Raw genomic sequence first — 17,959 nt, forward strand, 5'->3', positions numbered from 1 at the left:
TGCTCCCTCCCAGCTCCCTGCAGGCTGGATCTCTGCCAGCCAGCAGGATGCTCACTGCAAAATTGCAAAATCCGTGGTTTTCTTTACCTCCAGTAAAAGGTAAAATCCGCAGTTCACTCCGTAGAAAAACAGGAGACAGAAAACCCAGATCCCTGATCATGACACTTTCATCAGTAGCTTTCAAGTACATTATCTAATCACTTGAGGATTAGTCTTCTAGGTTATGGTAAAGTACGTATTAATACCAACGGTAACTTGTTTTGTTTTGTTTTAGGTACCTCTAGTATCGACACCACCTGTACTATCTGGGGTCTGGAAACAGGGCAGGTTTTGGGAAGAGTAAATCTAGTGTCTGGCCATGTCAAGACCCAACTTATTGCACATGACAAAGAGGTGATACTGTTCTTCCTTTTCTTATTCCTGTTATTGCCTTTGTTACATCTGTTAGTGACAGTGGACAGCATTTTCCTTGGGATTTTTTTTTTTTTAGGTTCTAAGATTCTTCTAAAAACATGCTTGCATTCCACGTGACATATTTGTCTAAAATTAAGATATTTATCTTATTGATGGCCTCAGTTCTGTGCATCTGCTGCTAGTTATCTTGTATAGTGGCACCTCACAATATACTGGTTTTATTCTGTTTAGACTTGTAAAATATGTGCAGACAAAACTTTAAACTGTAGTTTAATTGAAAGTGCATCAGTAATTTTAGGCAGCAAAAGTTTAAGAATGTGTGTTTTAATTTTTACCATCCTCTAATTTTTCCTCTCAAGATTAATGCTAAGAAACCTAAGACGAGAAACCTTAAAAATACAGTTATGAAACCAAACAGTCCTGTAGTGCAGTCTTTCTTCCTTTTCCTTTTTTATACTTAGCCTGATCCTGAAATCCTTTCTCATGCAGTTAAGGTATGTAAAATCCCTGTCCATCAGAAGAGGTTTTTAAAGTTAAGGGCTTGTTATAATATCTTTGGTCTCTTCCAAATGTTTGCCTGCTAGCTCTTTGCATAAGGGAATAGAGTTGTATACAGGCACCATTCTGATGTAGTAGGGGGAAAGTTTTCTTAATTTCTTGGAACTTCCTCTAACTTTCCATGGAGCATTACTGGCGTCTTTGGCAGTTTAGTCTTGAAGCCTGTGTTCCCACCAGCCTCTTCTTATTTTCTGAAACAGCAGGACTTCTGTAGTCATTCAGATTAAGACTAATAAATAGGCAGGAAGCTTTCAGACAATTAAATTGGCTTTTCCAGTTTTGATCCCTGCCTGCTCCAATTCATCTCTATAAAGATTAAGATTAATAAGTATATGTTCCCTGAAAAATACTGCATCTAACTGTACTGTGTGAGGATTGGGTATATTTGTATAAATCTACAGTTCTGAGAGCTCTTGTAGTGTTGAAGCTTAGAACACAAGGAGATTTGGGTAAGGTAGATATTAAAAAATATAACAATTTGGAAACAAATAATTGCTCCATTTTAAAAATGAAAAAAGTTTAGAATTTTTATGCTAATCATTCTTTTTAGCAACCTCTCTGTAATTAATGGAGAGTGGGGAGAGAGAAGGTCATTGGCTAACAGCCTGTTCATATAAGTTTCAACCACATATGTTTCATTGTACTTGTTTCAATTCCCCTACTTCAAGCTGAATGTAAAAATCTGAGTACAGTATCTCATCTACATATGGAGAGACTTAAGAGCCTGACTTTCAGAGAAAGTTAAATAACCAATTTCCTGTTTATAGCCAATTACGTGTTTACAACTTATAGATAATTCAGCTGAAAGAGTTCTCTTGAACAACTAAGTGTGTGATATTGGCTTCTATGCCAGCCATTGGTACACAGTACCAAGAACCAAGACTGATCTGTTGAGTCATACTCTGAAGTGTGTTTGTTTGTTTATGTATGTATCCACAAACAAAAAAGTTCATCATATGCACATATTCCCAGGCTCTCCTCAACAAAACTTCTTATTCCCCTTTGTCCAATTGTGTGCTCTCTTGCTTTCCAGTAAATCTACTTTTTGAGGTGATACTTTTCCTTTGTTTTCTTCATGAATTGCTCCAAATACAGAGGTGTCATAATGTCATTCAAAGTCTTGAATGTTGGGAGATATTTTAAAATGTATGTACATCAAAGTTGTTCTCCCCAGGAATATATTTTGATCTAGGGAACAGGCTAGATCACAGCTAGGGAACAGGCTAGATTTACATCTCACTAAATCTCAAGTCAGCGAGCACTTCCATACTAAATACTTACCATATCATGGTATCTATGGTATTTCTTATTATTCACAGCAAATTCCCTAGTAGAAACAAATGTTTGACATAATAAATATATAATAATGATACATGAGATGGAAAAGCTCTTTTGGTCCATTTTCCAGATATAGGGCACATCATGTAGTAAACTGAGACTATGTTGGATCTTAGCCCAAAGTCTTGTCTTTATGGAGGCAACTATTAAAATACATCATTCAGCTGCAAGGGTTATATTTATGTAATGGTGATATATATATATTAGAGTGGAAAGCCTGGTTATATTTCAGTAAAAGGCTGAAAAAGCCTCTGCATCTGTGTGACTAGCATTCCCATCTCATACAGAGCACAGCACATGCTGTTTTGATGTAATGTTCTTGAATTGGCGTGAGTAATACTCTTACTGTTATGGATTAAAGGAAGATTAATGGGTCATTCTTTGATAGTGGAGAAATGGAAAGCAAAACTTGTCTTAAAACAATGAAATCGTTTCCTCCTCTTTTATTGTGCAGGTGTATGACATTGCATTTAGCCGTGCAGGTGGGGGGAGAGATATGTTTGCTTCAGTTGGTGCTGATGGTTCTGTGCGAATGTTTGACCTCCGTCATCTGGAACATAGCACCATTATCTATGAGGACCCGCAGCACCATCCTTTGTTACGTCTTTGCTGGAACAAGCAGGATCCTAATTACCTTGCTACAATGGCCATGGATGGCATGGAGGTAAATCACTGATTCTATTCTTGTTGACTCTGGTATTTTTCTTTTTCAGATTATTCAGTCAGCACTTGATTATCAGGCTTAGTTCTTTGAAGCTTAAGATATATAAATGCTTAAGATTGCATGTCTGGTTGTAGTAAATGCTTGTCCCAGGGGTGGTTGCAATGTGCCCCCAGTGGCCACTCAGCCCTTGCTAACCTGGCTCCCTTTGGGCACTCTCCCTTTTACTTATTTACCTGCCATGCCTTGATGTTGTTAACTTCTGAGGGAAGGGACATTGTTCCAGGGCTTCCCAAGCCTGGTCTTACTCCTATGACTACAGGTGCCCATAGTCATTGACTTAAAGGCTAATTACATGGACTTCATCCTACTCAGTGCCCACTACCATGCCTTGCAGCTAACATGCTAACACGTATCCTTCCTGGGCTCCTTGATCCCCTCAGTCTCTGGCTGTGGTCCCTGACCTTTGGTCTCCCTAGACCCTGACCCCAGTTCTGGACCAGGTGAGAGTTTTGGGCTCTCTTAGCCCTGCTGGCAACCACTGCTTTTGGTGCTCCAGATTTCAGGGCTCTGACCCTGCTCACACAGTACCCTCTCTCTGGGCTTGGGCCCTCTGGCCCTACACACTGCCCTCTAGGCCTACTGGCCCCAGGCTTTCCCCCTCTATAAGCTACAGGCTCCTTTGCCCCCTCAGTCTTCGGTTGTAGTCCCTGACCTTCAGTCTCCCTAGACCAGGAGTGGGCAATTATTTGGGCCCCACGGGCCACATAGGCAGTTCTGGGGACCTGCCACGGGCTAGTCAGCACCTCTCTTTCACCCCTCCTCCCAAGAGCCCTAAGGCCTATGTGCTTTGTGACTCCTCGACACCACCACCAGCAGCCCCACAACTGCTCTGGACCACCTACCTGCACTGAGCAACGGCAGCAGCTGGGCAGAAGCTGCTGCTTGGTGTAGGGGAAAAGCATCCCCTCCCTGCTGCTGAGCCCTTCTTGCTGCAGCTGCCCAGAGCCTGTGCCCAGGCTGCCCTGAAGCTTCTCGCTGCCATTGTCAGTGCCACCTCCAGGCCTCCCAGCAGGGTAGTGATGACACTGCAGAGGAGCCACAGGGCAGCTTGGGCATGGGCTCTGGGCAGCTGCAGCAAGAAGGGTCAGGCAGCAGTGAGGGAGAAGAACTGCTTTTCTCCTGCGCCAAGCACCAGCTTCTGCCTGGCTGCCATCGCTGCTACCACTGCTCAGCTTGGGTGAGTGAGCCTGGAGCAGGTGTGGGTCAGGGCTGTACACAGGGATCTGGCTGGTGCAGAGCTGGTCTGCTCCACCGGGCTGAATCCAGAGCAGGCACAGGGTAGGCTGGGGTCAGGGCTGTGTGTGTGGGTCTCTGCCAGCACCCTGGGCCCACGGCGGCAGTGACAGCCAGAAGGAGCCACCTAGGCAGCTTAGAAAGGCAGTCCAGCTGCAGAGCTGCCCCAGCCCCACTGAATGCCCAGGGGATGGCAGGATGTACCACAGGGTGGATGATGCCTGGGCCAGAAGGGACTGAGTGATCTTCAGAAAAAGTCCTTTCACAGGTCGGATCCAGCCCATGTGCCGTATTTTTTCCCACCCCTGCCCTAGCTTCTGGCCCCACTCCTAAGTCAATTGAGATCTCCAAGCCTGTGACCCCAGCAGTCTCCAGCAGTGGTCCTTGAACTTTGGCCCCTCCCTAGCCCCTGCTTCTGGGCCAGTGAAACCTTCAGAATCCCAGGCCCTGTTATCAACCGCCCCTCCTGGGCTACAGACCTCTAGGCCTCAGGCCCCATTTTCCTTCTGGCCTCTCTTTCTGGACCAGCTGGGACCTCCTCACCTCCCCTTAGTCCCTTCCCCAAACCCCAAGAGCTTACCCCTGCTTAGGTGCTATACTAGGATCCCTGTTACAGGGCTACTGCCAAGATCCCCTTTCTCTCTCTCTGGCTCCTGACTAGCTCAGGCCCTAGACTTATATGCCTCAATGTCACAAGGCACCTGTGTGACCTTGTGCCTAGAAAAGGGTGAAGAACAGCTGCCAATTGCCAGGGCAGCTCAGCTGTGGGTTGCTGGAATAACTAGGTTGGTCAGGTGACCAGAAGGGGGCAGGGCCAGGCCCTTATAAACAGCCAGGCCGGAGCCTGGCTAGCAGTTCCCTTCTGGCAGCCTGAGGTGTAGGAGCTCTGCAGGAGAGCTAGGCCAAGCAGTGCAGCCTGAGCACCCAGAGGGCTGCATGATGGTAAGGATGAAGAGAAGCCTGACCGGGAGGCTTTGGCAAGAGAGCCCGGTGGGCCTGGACTATATGTTACGGCCGGTAGGCTTATGGTTTTGGTACGGCCGGTAGGCTTATGGTTTTGTTGTGTATATCAACCGGAGGACCGGGTGATGCTGTAGGGGTGTGAGGAGGCCTCACGGGAGCTCCCCAGTAGTCTGGGGGTTCCTGGGTGCCCTGTTCGGGCACCAAGCAGTGCCGGGAAGGCGCGGCAGCTTGGCACCAGTGTGGTGCGGTGAGTGAGGTGTGACCCCAGCCCGTGAGGGCGGTACTCGGCCCAGTGAGGGCATAGGACCCTGAGAAGGGTCAGGGGCCAGGCACGGCTGCGTGCCACCTGAGCCCCGGCACCGGCGAAAGCCCGAGACAGGGCTGGAGCGCGGGAACAGGCTCGGAGAGAGCCAAGGGCGCGAGTAGCGTGGGAACAGGCTCGGAGAGAGCCAAGGGCGCGAGTAGCGCGGTCACCGGCCCCAGCAAGGGCAAGCACGCGAGAGGCGCGTGGCATAAGGACCCTGAGAAGGGTCAGGGGGCCAGGCACGGCTATACGCCACCTGAGCGCCAGCGCCGGCGAAGGCCCAAGACAGAGCTAGTGCCATTAATCGGGCTCGGAGAGAGTCAAGGGCGCGAATAGCACGGGAACAGGCTCGGAGAGAGCCAAGGGCATGAGTAGCGCGGTCACCGGCCCCAGCGAGGGCAAGCACGCGAGAGGCGCGTGGCATAAGGACCCTGAGAAGGGTCAGGGGGCCAGGCACGGCTATACGCCACCTGAGCCCCAGCACCGGCGAAGGCCCACGACAGGTCTAGTGCCATTAATCGGCTGGAGAGGACTGGGTGTGAGACAGGGCCCAGAGAGGGTAGGACCAGCCCGAAGAGGGCGAGGGAGCATCCAAGGTCTTATAGACCTGAGAATGTCCGGAATAACTGCAAGGCTTGGGGCGTGCTAAAGGGGAGGTAGGAGGCACGCATAGCCCATAAGGCTGGGGTGCACCAAGTCACCCAGAGACACTAGGAGATCGAAGGCAGCCTCCCATATTAAACTATAAAAGATCAAAGACGTGGCAGGCAAGATTAAGAGGGTGCTGGATCTCCTAATTGGCACGGCAGGGGGACCTAGTGGGATCATGGCCGCTCGGAGGCCCCACGCCGTGACACTCAAGCCCAGTCCCCTTCCTGTCTGCTAACTCCTTAATAGGCCCCTGCTAAACCTGAAGGCTGCTTTCTAAGCTGCCTCTTCTCTTAAAATAACAGGAGCACCAAGTACCCTGTTGCACAGAGATAAGACTGTAGACAAGACTTCTTTTCTTAGTTGAGCTTCTTGCTGAAACATTTGGCAAGATTTTTTTGTTCTATGAAACTTTTCAATGTTCTAACATTAAACCAGCTGAGAGAAAAAAATCACTGTTCTCATTTACTGTACTCCCTTGCTCTTTTGTTAAGGCAAATTTGATTTCATGTGTCTGACTATTATGTGCATTTGTAATACGCAGCAATAGTGATGAGAGCTATGGATTGTTCCATTGACTTTAATAGGATCGTAGAAAATTAGGGTTGTAAAAGACCTCAGGAGTTTGTCTAATCCAACCCCCTAGATGTAGAGGAGTATAGGTTTTGGGATGCTACAGGCCTGAAGATCTGAAAAGTCCCTAGTTCTTAAGCCTCTCAGCTGTTAGCATTTTATATGGAGACTTAAGGTAGGTTTTAGTTCATCCGAGTCTAGTAACAGAAAAAAGCACTGTAGTTTTATCTCATGCTTTGACACCAGCTGTATCTCTCTGAAATGGTAACTTTGTAATTTACTCTGTTACCTATTTTACAAGGTCTCCATATAATGTAAGTTCTGACTCTTTGCAGGAGACCAGGACAAGCATATGCTTTTAAAAGTGTTTCTTTTCATTCATACATGTCTTTGGAGACAGGGCTGTATTTACAGCTGTTTGCCAAAATGTCTGAAAGTGTTCACTTCTTTCCTGAAGAACAACTTTTTGTTTCTGAAGGTGGTGATTCTTGATGTCAGAGTTCCCTGCACTCCTGTTGCCAGGCTAAACAACCACAGAGCATGTGTGAATGGAATTGCTTGGGCACCTCACTCTTCCTGCCATATCTGTACGGCAGGTAAGTATGGGGAGAGATTTGTTCTTTGTTCCTCTCTCTGATCCTTCTCTACACTGGAGCTGTTTAACTGTGTGACCTCTTGCAGAGTCTTACTATCCTTTCCATTAGGATTAATATCTCCAGGATTTTAAGGAAGAAGGAAAAAAATCAGGACCCCTAACATTTCCAGGTGTTTGCAGGTGCTTCCCCCATGCTGTCCTGTTCCCCCAACCCCCCAAATTACATACACTTTCTAAAACTGTGGGAAAGACTCTGAAACCACTTCATCATAAGCAGTTTGGGCACTGGGTTCTCATTTTGAGAATGAAGTATTGCTTCTAAATTGTCTAAACCATAAAGGAGTTGGCTTCTCTCTGAATTTGGGAGTGCTGGAACAGTTTGGTAGAGAATGCTTTTTAAAGCGTAACAGCTACACAGATTATTTTAAAAGGTCATCTTCTCCTTGCAATTAAAGACTTTGCTAATGGTGTATCATGTCTGCATTCTTAATTGGGGAAAAATTAAACACTGCTGCATGCTGAACATCTTGAGAGGCTGTTTTTCAGAAGATACAGTATGCCATTTGCATACAAGGTAAAAAGGTTCAGTACTTTGTTAAAACCCTTCAGACCAGTGGTGCTCACCCTTTGGCCCACAGGCCAAATCTGTCTTCAAAAGTAGTGTCATACAGCCTGTAATATGGGAGATCATCAGCAAGCAGCTGAGCCCAGTGCATCCCCCTGCCCTGCCCTGCCCAGTGTCACTGATCCCCCTCAGCCCTCCCTGTTCTCTCCCTCCCCTTTTCCCTAGGCAGGCAGTGTTTACTAGAGAGAATATCACTTTCTCTCCCCCTCTAGTCCCTCTGATATAAGAGAAGACGGTTGTTGCCAAACTCTCCCTTTTTCTGCCCCCCTCCCCCCACCTCTCCACCAAAGGAGTGGTGGTCCATGGTCCAGCCTGGTTGCCAGCACCCAACCTACTACTCTGAAAGGTTGAGCTTCACTGCCTTAGGCTGTATCTTAGGTTTGGTGTTGTGTGAGGGTACTCCTAATGAAGTTGCTATTAACTGTACCCAAGTCCATAAACTAGTCTCATGGGACAGAAAATGTAAAATGATCTGAGAGATCAGAAAGATCAGCTAATTCACATCTGAACTATCCACTTAGTCAACACAAGATTGTTCCCTCCATTACGTTTAGTGTTTCACCTAACCTAATGTTTAATTAAGTCTTCCATGCTTTCCTTTGGCTGCCATGGTAAATGTGGTAATGAGATGAGTTTGTAAGATAATGTGTAACACAGGGATGCGTTAAAAAAATAATAATAAAAAAAAAAGCTTGTGGGCTGGATCCAGCCTGCCAAGGGATTGTATACAGCCCGTAGTAGGTCCCTTGGTCATACCTGACCGAGGTGCAGAGGGCACCCCTGGCCATGGTGCATGTGGCTGGTCCCACCACCCCTGGGTGGAGCAGTGGGGCTGGGACAGCATGGCAGCTGGGCTTCACTTCATGGCAGTCCTGGCAGCTGCCATTGCCAGTGTCACTGCCACCACTAGCACCTCATCCTGTCTGCCTCACGCTGCCAGGGGTGCTAGATGGAGTGGGTGGATGGTGTCTCCATGAAGACTAGCTTGGGACCCACACAGGCAGGGTATGCTTGGCTGGGCAAATGGGATGGGGCTGTGGGCAAGTGGAGAGCAGCATCTGGGAGCAGGGAAGAGCCAGGGCTGGAGCCAGATCGTAGGGCGGTGACAGTGCAGGACTGAGGCCCAAGGGAGAGCTATGATCTGCCTGCACATCCCTGTGATGAGCACTGGTTCCACAGGCCAGGGCGTGCAGGGAATGGATTATGGCTCCGCCCTGGGCCCTGGCCCCACGCTGTCACTTTCCTTTGATCCCACTCCATGATCGCCCGCCCGTCCTGCTCCCAAATGTCGCTTGCTGCCCACCCACGGCCCCATTCCATCTACCCAACTGAGCATGCCCTGGCCACACAGGTCTGTCTATGGAGACCCCAGGGCTGGAGCAGGGATTGCCTGGTATTGACAGTGCAGGGGTGGGCCCCAAAGCAGAACTATTTAAGAAGTTTGAGCTGTAGTCATGGTGGGGAGGGGGATTCTGACTGACCTGGCTTTCAGCAGCTCACCAGAACTCCTCAAGTGGCCCATAAGATGAATATGAGCCACCAATGGAATGTCACAGCTGGTAAAGTGAGCAAAACTCTGGCTTGCATCTATAGATGCTTCTCAAGCAAATCCCAGGATGTCATCCTCCCACTCTGCTTGGCCTTGGTGAGGCCACAGCTGGAGTATTACATCCAATTCTGGGCTCCACAATTTAAAAAGGATGTGGAAAAGCTTGAGAGAGTCCATAGGAGAGCCATGTGCATGATCAGAGGGCAGGAGAACAGGCCCTGTGATGAGAGGCTGAGAGTCATTGGACTCTTAAGCCTGGAAAAGCACAGGCTCAGCAGGGGACCTGGTGGTTGCCTATAAGTATATAAGGGGGGGTACATCAGGGTTTGGGGGAATGTCTGTTTACCAGAGCACCCCAAGGGATGACAAGGTCAAGCAGTCACAAACTCCTCCAAGACCATTTCAGGCTGGACGTAAGAAAAAACTTCTTTACTGTCCGAGCCCCCAAGGCCTGGAATAGACTGCCTCCAGAGGTAGTGCAAGCACCTGCTCTAGACACCTTTAAGAAACATTTGGATGTTTATCTTGCTTGGGTGCTTTGACCCCAGCTGGCTTCCTGCCCCTGGGGCAGGGGGCTGGACTTGATGATCTTCTGAGGTCCCTTCTAGCCCTAATGTCTGTGAAATCTATGAAATAGCCCAAATAATTGCCCACCCTTAGTGTAACAGGCTGTAATGAGATGGTCTTTCTGAAAGAGACTTATCTTTTGAATAGTTGAAGTGACCTAGCCTGTTGTTATGTGGACTACCTGATTCATCTTATACATCTTCTGAGTCTGGGTTTTTTTAGTTTGTTTGTTTGAGAATATGCTCCCCCCTGCCCTTTAAGTAGCCATATAAAGAAGTAAGTACTCAACTTGGAGGTATTAATTCTAATTCTGATTTTCTTACTTGTTTGTAGCTGATGACCATCAGGCTCTCATCTGGGATATTCAGCAAATGCCTCGGGCCATTGAGGATCCTATCCTGGCCTATACAGCAGAAGGAGAAATCAACAATGTACAGTGGGCATCAACTCAGCCGGACTGGATAGCTATCTGCTACAACAACTGTCTGGAGATCTTGAGAGTGTAACATTACTGGGCCATGCCAAAGCAAGGCACGGCTGTATAATTTTCCCCCTTCTAACGTAAGAACAAACAAGATTCAGTGGCCAGTATCTTTTTGTTGCTTTGCATCTACTGTTCCAAGAAACTGTTACAAGAATTGATGGCAGGTGTCTGCGGTCCCCAAAAGACTCAAAAAATAAATAAATAAAAAAGCAGGGACGTGACAAGCCTCTTGGACCCTTCTGGGTTCTGGTTTTAATAATTTTTCAATTTAAAGTTCTGTATATTTGTTTGTCGACTGTGTTAATGAACATTATGGGCTTTAAATGACTGCTTTAAGTTACTGCATATGTTTGTGTGTTTGTCAACCAGCTGAGGCAGCACATCCAGCTAGTTTGAGAAATGTAAGTGCAAAACTAGTTGGAAGAAAGACACTGATATTAGCCAACATCCCTGCAGGAATCTCTAATTATTCCTGCTATTGCTGTCTCTAAACTGTTTAAACATTTCTACGTTTGTTTTTTATATATCTTGAGCTAAGTTTCTATTGAGTGAGGTGAGGTGAGGTGAGGCTCTTCTCTCCAGTTATTTTTGATATGTGATCAACTTCCATTTGCCCAAAGCAGGATCTGTTCGTAGAGGTGAGTCATGAGCATCATTGTTGATTCCTTGGCAGTAAAGCCCTGCCAGTATTAACTGTTGCCTTGGCTCCTTATACCTGGCCAGAATCACCTGGTGCTGTGAAATACAAATTTATTGCACAACTGTCTTCTGATTTCTCTGATGCTAGAGGCAGTTGTTACTATGGTAGGCCTTACATTAAAATGTTAACAGAATTACTGTGGCTTTCCCACAGCTGTATTGCCTAACTGAATGGGGATCAGCATTTCAAAAAGAGAAGATTCTTGTGTGACTACTTGTTTTGAGGTAAATGATTTCTGGAAAACGTGCAACTTTGAACATGTCAATCCAAAATCCATTACAGTGAAACAATTTCCCCTAGAAAATTTCCTGACTGAACCAAAAGAAAAAATGGCTTCACACTTTCTTTCTACCTTGCTTGGTTGAAAACTATAACCTAAGCAAAAATTCTATACTTAACCTTTTTAACTGGGAGTTTTTCTGCATTTGGCCTGTTTTTCTGGAAGTTCTTGAACGTGAAGGAACAAGGAGCTAACTTTTTTTTTGCCCCTCAGTATATTTGCATTGTCTGCCCAAATCTTGTTGGATGAATGAGAAGTCAGAACAGCTGGTCTACTATCAAAATGGAAGCTGTCCCTATAGCAGAAGTAGTTCCCTAAAGCAACATACAAGGTGGATCTAAAATGAAAGAAGCTGTATATAGTCTCTCAAATGGATCCTGTGTTCTGGTTTTAGTTGCATCTTTCAGGTATTGCAACTTTTGTAAGTAGAACCCTTCAATTTTGGAGGGTTTTTTTAATAGTAGAAAGAAAAAAGGGGGCCTTGGCAGGTTGTTTTGTAACACTGCTTTCTGATTTAAAGTTGCAATGGTTAGAAAACTTAATCTTAACGTGGAGAATAATGTGAATGTTCTGTTCAGATGAATGATCTGCAGTACCCTTCCAAAGAAAACGTGACAACAGAATGCAAGACTTTGTAGTCACCTTTTTACTGTAACAAACCGGGCTCTTAAGTTAGTTGTCAGCATCTGCTCATTACCATGAGTTAGTCCAAAAACCAAATGCAGAATTACCAGATCACAGTTGAATTTTAATCTCACCAGTTTAAGAAGAGTTTGTTTTGGGGTACATGCGTCTCTCTCCCTCCACCTCCTCCCCCCACCTTAGTCTTCTTTACAGTATTTACAACCACTACATTCTGTTTTAAATGCTGTGTCCCTGTTGCACCAAGTCAGAAATGGAAAACTGTTTATAGTGAAATGGACCATACTGTCAAACACGGAGCAAAACAAATAGGTGAGGCAAAATCTTTATCTTAAAAGTTACTGCAACACTGGGTAAACATTTTTACAGGTGACCTTTTTAAAAAAAATGCTGTAGTAAAAAAAGCACCATCTTACTAATTTGATCAGCTTTCACTATTAATTAGATATTTTCCTCCTATTAGCAATATTGAGCTAACACACTGCTGAGTTGTACTCTGTTCCACCTCTTGCACTGTCTGATTCACTATGTTCCAAATGTTGACTCTTTGGGTGAGCAGAAAGAGTACGATTGTCAGACCAAGTTGTTGGCATGGTAGCTAGTAAGATAACTTGAGACTTGCATGTAGACTGAGCAGACTTGCTCTAAAAGTCATTGAAAATGCAATAAATGTGGAACTACACAACTGAATTGTCACTTTTCAGAGAAGAACTGCACCTTAAAGTTAGAAATTGCATATGCTAAGCCCCAAGGTAAAAGTTTTATGCTTATAGCAATATTAATTGACTTACTGTGCACATTGCTTAAGTGTAAATATACATGTAACAATATTACAAGCATTTGACACAGTTGGTGATTGAGAGAAGCATAACTCATTTTCTGACTTGATGCAGATTTTAAATATATATACTTATTGCTGCAAATCAAGCTTTGCATTTAACTTTGTAAAGGATAGAACAGAAAAAAACTTGTGTAATTTTAGGATATATGTAGTCCCATTTAGGCTTTGATGTTTCATTCTGTTGAGGTAAATGGTATGGGGTGAAAGCTGCTTTGTTAAAACCATTCCTCACAGCCAAATGCAGGGTGCAGCTGTGCATCACTTGCAACTGCTGTCTTCAGAAGAAAGAAATGAATTGATCTGTTTTTAGTTGAAGATTCGTATCTGCAGAATACATGAAATGGCGGATACCATGATTTTTAACAACTTTGTCTCCCTTACTCAATTCATTTTCCTTGTCCTTGACAAGTGTTTTGATGACAACTTTAATCTTCCCTACAGTTTATCCCTACCCTGGACGGGGATGGAATTTGTGTAATTTCCCTGCCCAAGATCAACTTTATTGGGTAGATGCTTAGTAGAATACACTAGTCATCTCTTTTTGTGAAGATGTAACATGCCTGTTACTGTAGTAGCGAAGTGATTTCTTCCTCCCAAATCTTTTATCCAGTTTAATTGAACCTTAGTCATGAAGGACAAATTCTGTGAAAAAGTATTTACCTGATAAGTTTTTGTGTGTGCGTGCGTGTGCGCACGCATCTGCAGATTAAAAGTAAAATAGAGCCCTTCGACTATATCGAGCGAGAGTTTTTTCCAACAATGTAAACCCCACCAGGCTAAATATTTCATCCCCATTGAGAACTGAGAATGTTAGAGCAAACAAACCATGGTCTGAATAATGAGAACACTTCCACTGCTAGTAAAAACTGTTTGATTATGTGTACTTTGAAGGGATCCAGCTTAGGATCCCTCTTCCCACCACTTGCTTGTTAGTACTGGTTTGGATTTCTCTATAGAGAAGAGACTCCTGATCCAAATTCCATTGAAGATAAGGGAAGCACTCTTGACAACTTTAGTGGGTGTGTAATATGACCTGTATTCTTGCTGCAATTGCTTGTTTATTGATTGGACTAGCTTCTAGATCTATGGTTCATTGCCTTATTTGGGCCATGTCCTACTGCTGTTCCCCATGTCAGATACCGTCCTTAGAAGTGAGAGATACTATTTAAATTAATTTTTTAAATAGTCACTTGAGCAATGTAATGAGCATTACCTGAAAACTAGGCAAACCTGTTTAGGTAAGGGCTCATACAAAGGGCATTTTATTTAAGAAAGGTAAGAGTATGAGAGGCTTCTTTGCAGTGCTATTCTAGCATGAAGCAGTGTGTTTCTCAGTGGTTCACGTTTGTTTCAAATATAAGACACACCTCTGAAAGCTGTAAAGTGCTGAGGATTATTGACCAAAAGAAACAGCTCAGCATATCCTGCCAACTGAATATTTCAGTTAGAGGTGAAAACACTGCAAACACTGCTTCATTTAAATATTTCAGCCCATCTTACACTTTCATGTCTCTTTTTTTTTTTTCCTTCCAAGGCTTGTGAAAACCACTAGTAAGGTAACTGATTTTGATAGTGGTTCTGAGTGCTTTAGAGATCATACAGAGAAACTGCTTTCAAAGTATTTGCCCCTGAAGGGACGGGAGGAGAACTCCTGGGAAAGATCCTAACATCAGTGATGTTATCACAAAAGTGGATGGTGTAATGTGACATAAACAAGATTTTGAGGCACTAACTTCACTAGTTTTGGATCATTTCTCCTACTGATTATTTCCAGGCATTTGGATGAACTTTCTGAGCCAAGCTATTCTAGATTCCAACTATTATTTGAGCAACTTGTTACTAGCATGTTTTGGTTCCCAACCCAAAGATATGTCCTATATTTTAGCAAGATGAAGTGGGCAGTGATTTGAGAACCTAAAAGTTGGATAATAAAACAGTGCATTAGTACAGTAACTTTTGTATACTACTGAATTAAACCAGGCTATGATAAGTCACTGCTACCAGATTTGTCCTGCCACATGCAGAGATTTACTAGGTGAGAACTTAAGTGCTTTGACAATCTCTAGTACTTTAGTGGTCACAATGTAGGGGATGAAAGGTGACTGACACTATAAGAGGTCTTAAAATAAGCCACTTAAAAGTGGATGATGATCGTCAGCAATCATAATAAATCTACTGACAGGATGAATCTTTTCTGACCTGAGACTGAAACAGCCTCCTGTATAGGAGGAGGCTTGTTTTTAAAATGTAAGTTCAGGAATCTGAGCATGACTGTTAAGCTGCTCTAGATGGCACTTTAGTAGGTATATTTTGGTAGGGTTAGGAAAGAATGAACCTCTTTCTGCCCTAGTCTTTTAAGGCAGGATTTTATACCTCTGAAATTTGTCTCGTTTAAAATAAGTGTTCCTGACATTGCAAGATGGAATTTGTGAGTATATAGTTATGTAATCCTTTTCATGTCAGAACTACCTGCCCTGCTGAAGGATAAAACTGTGAGCACTTGAAAATATTGTTAAGGCTACAAACTAGGAGGCTTTGTTCCAGATACCAGCAGAGAACTCTCAGGCACTTAGACTGCTTGTCACCCAAATAGAACTCCTTTCTGTTTCATTTGATCATCTATTATTACCTAATGTTTAAGGGCTATGTAATTAGGTGCCCTTTCAAATTGTCTGTTGGCAGTGGCTGGGGAAATGTCTCAGTATGTGATGTAAATGAATAAGCAGACCACAGACACCAGTTGTGAGGTAGAAAAAACAGATGCAGCTATCTGCACCTTCCCACGTAATTCAAAAGTCCTTAACTTTATCCCTGAATTCCCTGGTGCTCTCTGACTGCTGTTCATACTGAAATGGATAAATGTACAGCAAGTTTCAGCTAACTGTACAAATTCAGACAGCTGCAAAACTGTTACGTTTCCATCAAAAACCTGGAAAGGGTTAATCATCCACTACCACCAAAGAAAATGGTTGTTATCACAAACCCAAGTGGAATATTATCCAGTCAACAAACAGTTTGGATGTTTGACTGCCTGCCTTTTCACTGCAAGGTCAATGATTCACATTCTAGCCTAGGCTTTTAATGTTGGTCTGTGCGATGGCCTTTAGGAAATGAAGCATCTACAATCTCATTCTGAATGGGCAGGAGTAAAACTGGCTCTAGATAGGGGGTGGGAAAGAGATAGGTCTTACTTATTAGTTTCTTCAGAAGCTAACAAGTTTTTATGATATAGCACTTCCTTGTGGAAAAAGGCTGATTTATGGGAAGATGTAACTAAATGTCAGTACCCATAGAGAAGGCCCCTCTAAGTCAGAGACATGTGACATTGACAACTATCAAATGGAATTTACAGTGCCCTTGCCTATGCTATCAGAGTTAAGTCTCAAGCTTTTGATCAGCACCTTACAGCTATTTTAGCACTGGTGAGATAAAAATGTGCTCCAGTCACCAGTTGTTTGTCTGGCGATTCAAGGTAGAGTGTAGTTCTAAGAGAAACATACAATGATGTCTTGACTTCTTCAAAGAACATCCTTCAGTTTGCTGAGCATCTCAAATGACCTCTTGTGGTGGTCACAGATATCCAGCATCAATCTAAATTTCTCACCTTGCCAGTGAGGAAAAATGACTTGTTCAGGCCCTGAAGTGCTTGCTCCTCTTCAGAGGAACTAATGAACTGCAGAGTTAAATTCATCTTTCTGGTAATTGCAAGATTCGGCAGTCATGCTGCTCTAAGTCCTGGTTCCATCTCTCATTCATCCACACAAGTCAGCATCCCTTCAAATTTGATTTCCTGTCTTATGAAATGCTCGTGTCTCTTCTAGGCAAGAGACGTAAGTGAAGGAGCTGCCAAACAAAAGGGGAAAGGATTCTGTCATTCAGTTGTACAGCTGTGAAGCAATGTGTGTTGCTTTTTTGACAACCTGGTGAATATTAATTGTATCTACTATTTAAATAAGAACCTTTTTAGTTTGGGTTGCTAGCAGTGTACAATGTAATAATCTGTTGCGCCGAAGCTTTTTTTCTTTTTCTTTTTTCTTTTTTACTACCAATAGTCAAGTAGATATTTACTTTTATGTGTATTCCCTTCTGCTGTTCCCATTTAAGATCTGTTGTAATAACTTCCTGAAAGTGTGATCTTTGTAGCATGATTGTACAAGCATACATATGAAATCCCAGATTTCTTATTCTCACTAAAATGTTAAAGCAATAGCAATTTAATGTCTGTCCTTCATAGTGTAGGGTGTTAACATGGTTTCTCCCCCTCCACCACCATCCCTTCTGTATTGTTTGAGATTTTGCAACTTTGCTATCATACTCTGCTAGAGGATTCTTAGCATCCCATTATCCAACAGACACTGACATGTTGCCATGGGTAACTGCAGTGTCCGGGTATTCCTTCATTTTTTAATGGAAAAAAAACAATATATAAAAGGTTTTGTTAAATGCATTTTAACACCCAAGCCATGGAACCGTTTTGTTAAAACTGTAAATTTTTAGGTGACTTTTTGAAACCGCTTGAAAGTGGAATGTTGCATCCTTTATGCTATTTTCTGCTTCCTGTGTAGTTTTATTCAAATTTTTTAACCTTTCTTTCTAAGTTTCAGCCTCCTGTGTATTAGGTACAGTATTTTCTGCTTTTCATACTTTGTAATAAAAATGAAACATTTGTAGATTGACTGCAGTTCACTGTGTGGTGAGTTAAACTGATACAGGGGCACAGAGAACAATTTAAAACACATTAGTTTTGTTTCATGTCTTGTTTTGACTTCAGTGATGTGGCAAGAAAAAGCTTATTGGCTTATCTTTTTGCTGACCTCCTAGGATAGTGAAATGTGCTGATAAACTCCATTTCAATGTACCTATTCCCAAACTATACCTAACTATGTTGGCTTTTAACACAAGTTACCAAAACTGTACCCCA

General features: G+C 43.8%; 1 protein-coding gene across 1 annotated transcript in view; it reads left to right on the top strand.

Moving 5' to 3' along the window:
- The window catches only part of DCAF7 (DDB1 and CUL4 associated factor 7), a 57,776-nt gene extending 40,062 nt beyond the window's left edge, over positions 1 to 17,714 (top strand). Inside the window, exons 4-7 of the mRNA XM_019523605.1 lie at positions 275 to 393; positions 2,765 to 2,974; positions 7,234 to 7,351; positions 10,425 to 17,714. Coding sequence (XP_019379150.1) covers positions 275 to 393; positions 2,765 to 2,974; positions 7,234 to 7,351; positions 10,425 to 10,597 — 620 coding nt within the window. The 3' untranslated portion in view covers positions 10,598 to 17,714. The remainder of the gene's footprint in view (positions 1 to 274; positions 394 to 2,764; positions 2,975 to 7,233; positions 7,352 to 10,424) is intronic.
- The last annotated feature ends 245 nt before the right edge of the window (positions 17,715 to 17,959 follow it).

This window comes from Gavialis gangeticus, unplaced genomic scaffold, assembly GCF_001723915.1.
Source record: "Gavialis gangeticus isolate Ggan-Ray unplaced genomic scaffold, GavGan_comp1, whole genome shotgun sequence".
NCBI lineage: Eukaryota > Metazoa > Chordata > Crocodylia > Gavialidae > Gavialis > Gavialis gangeticus.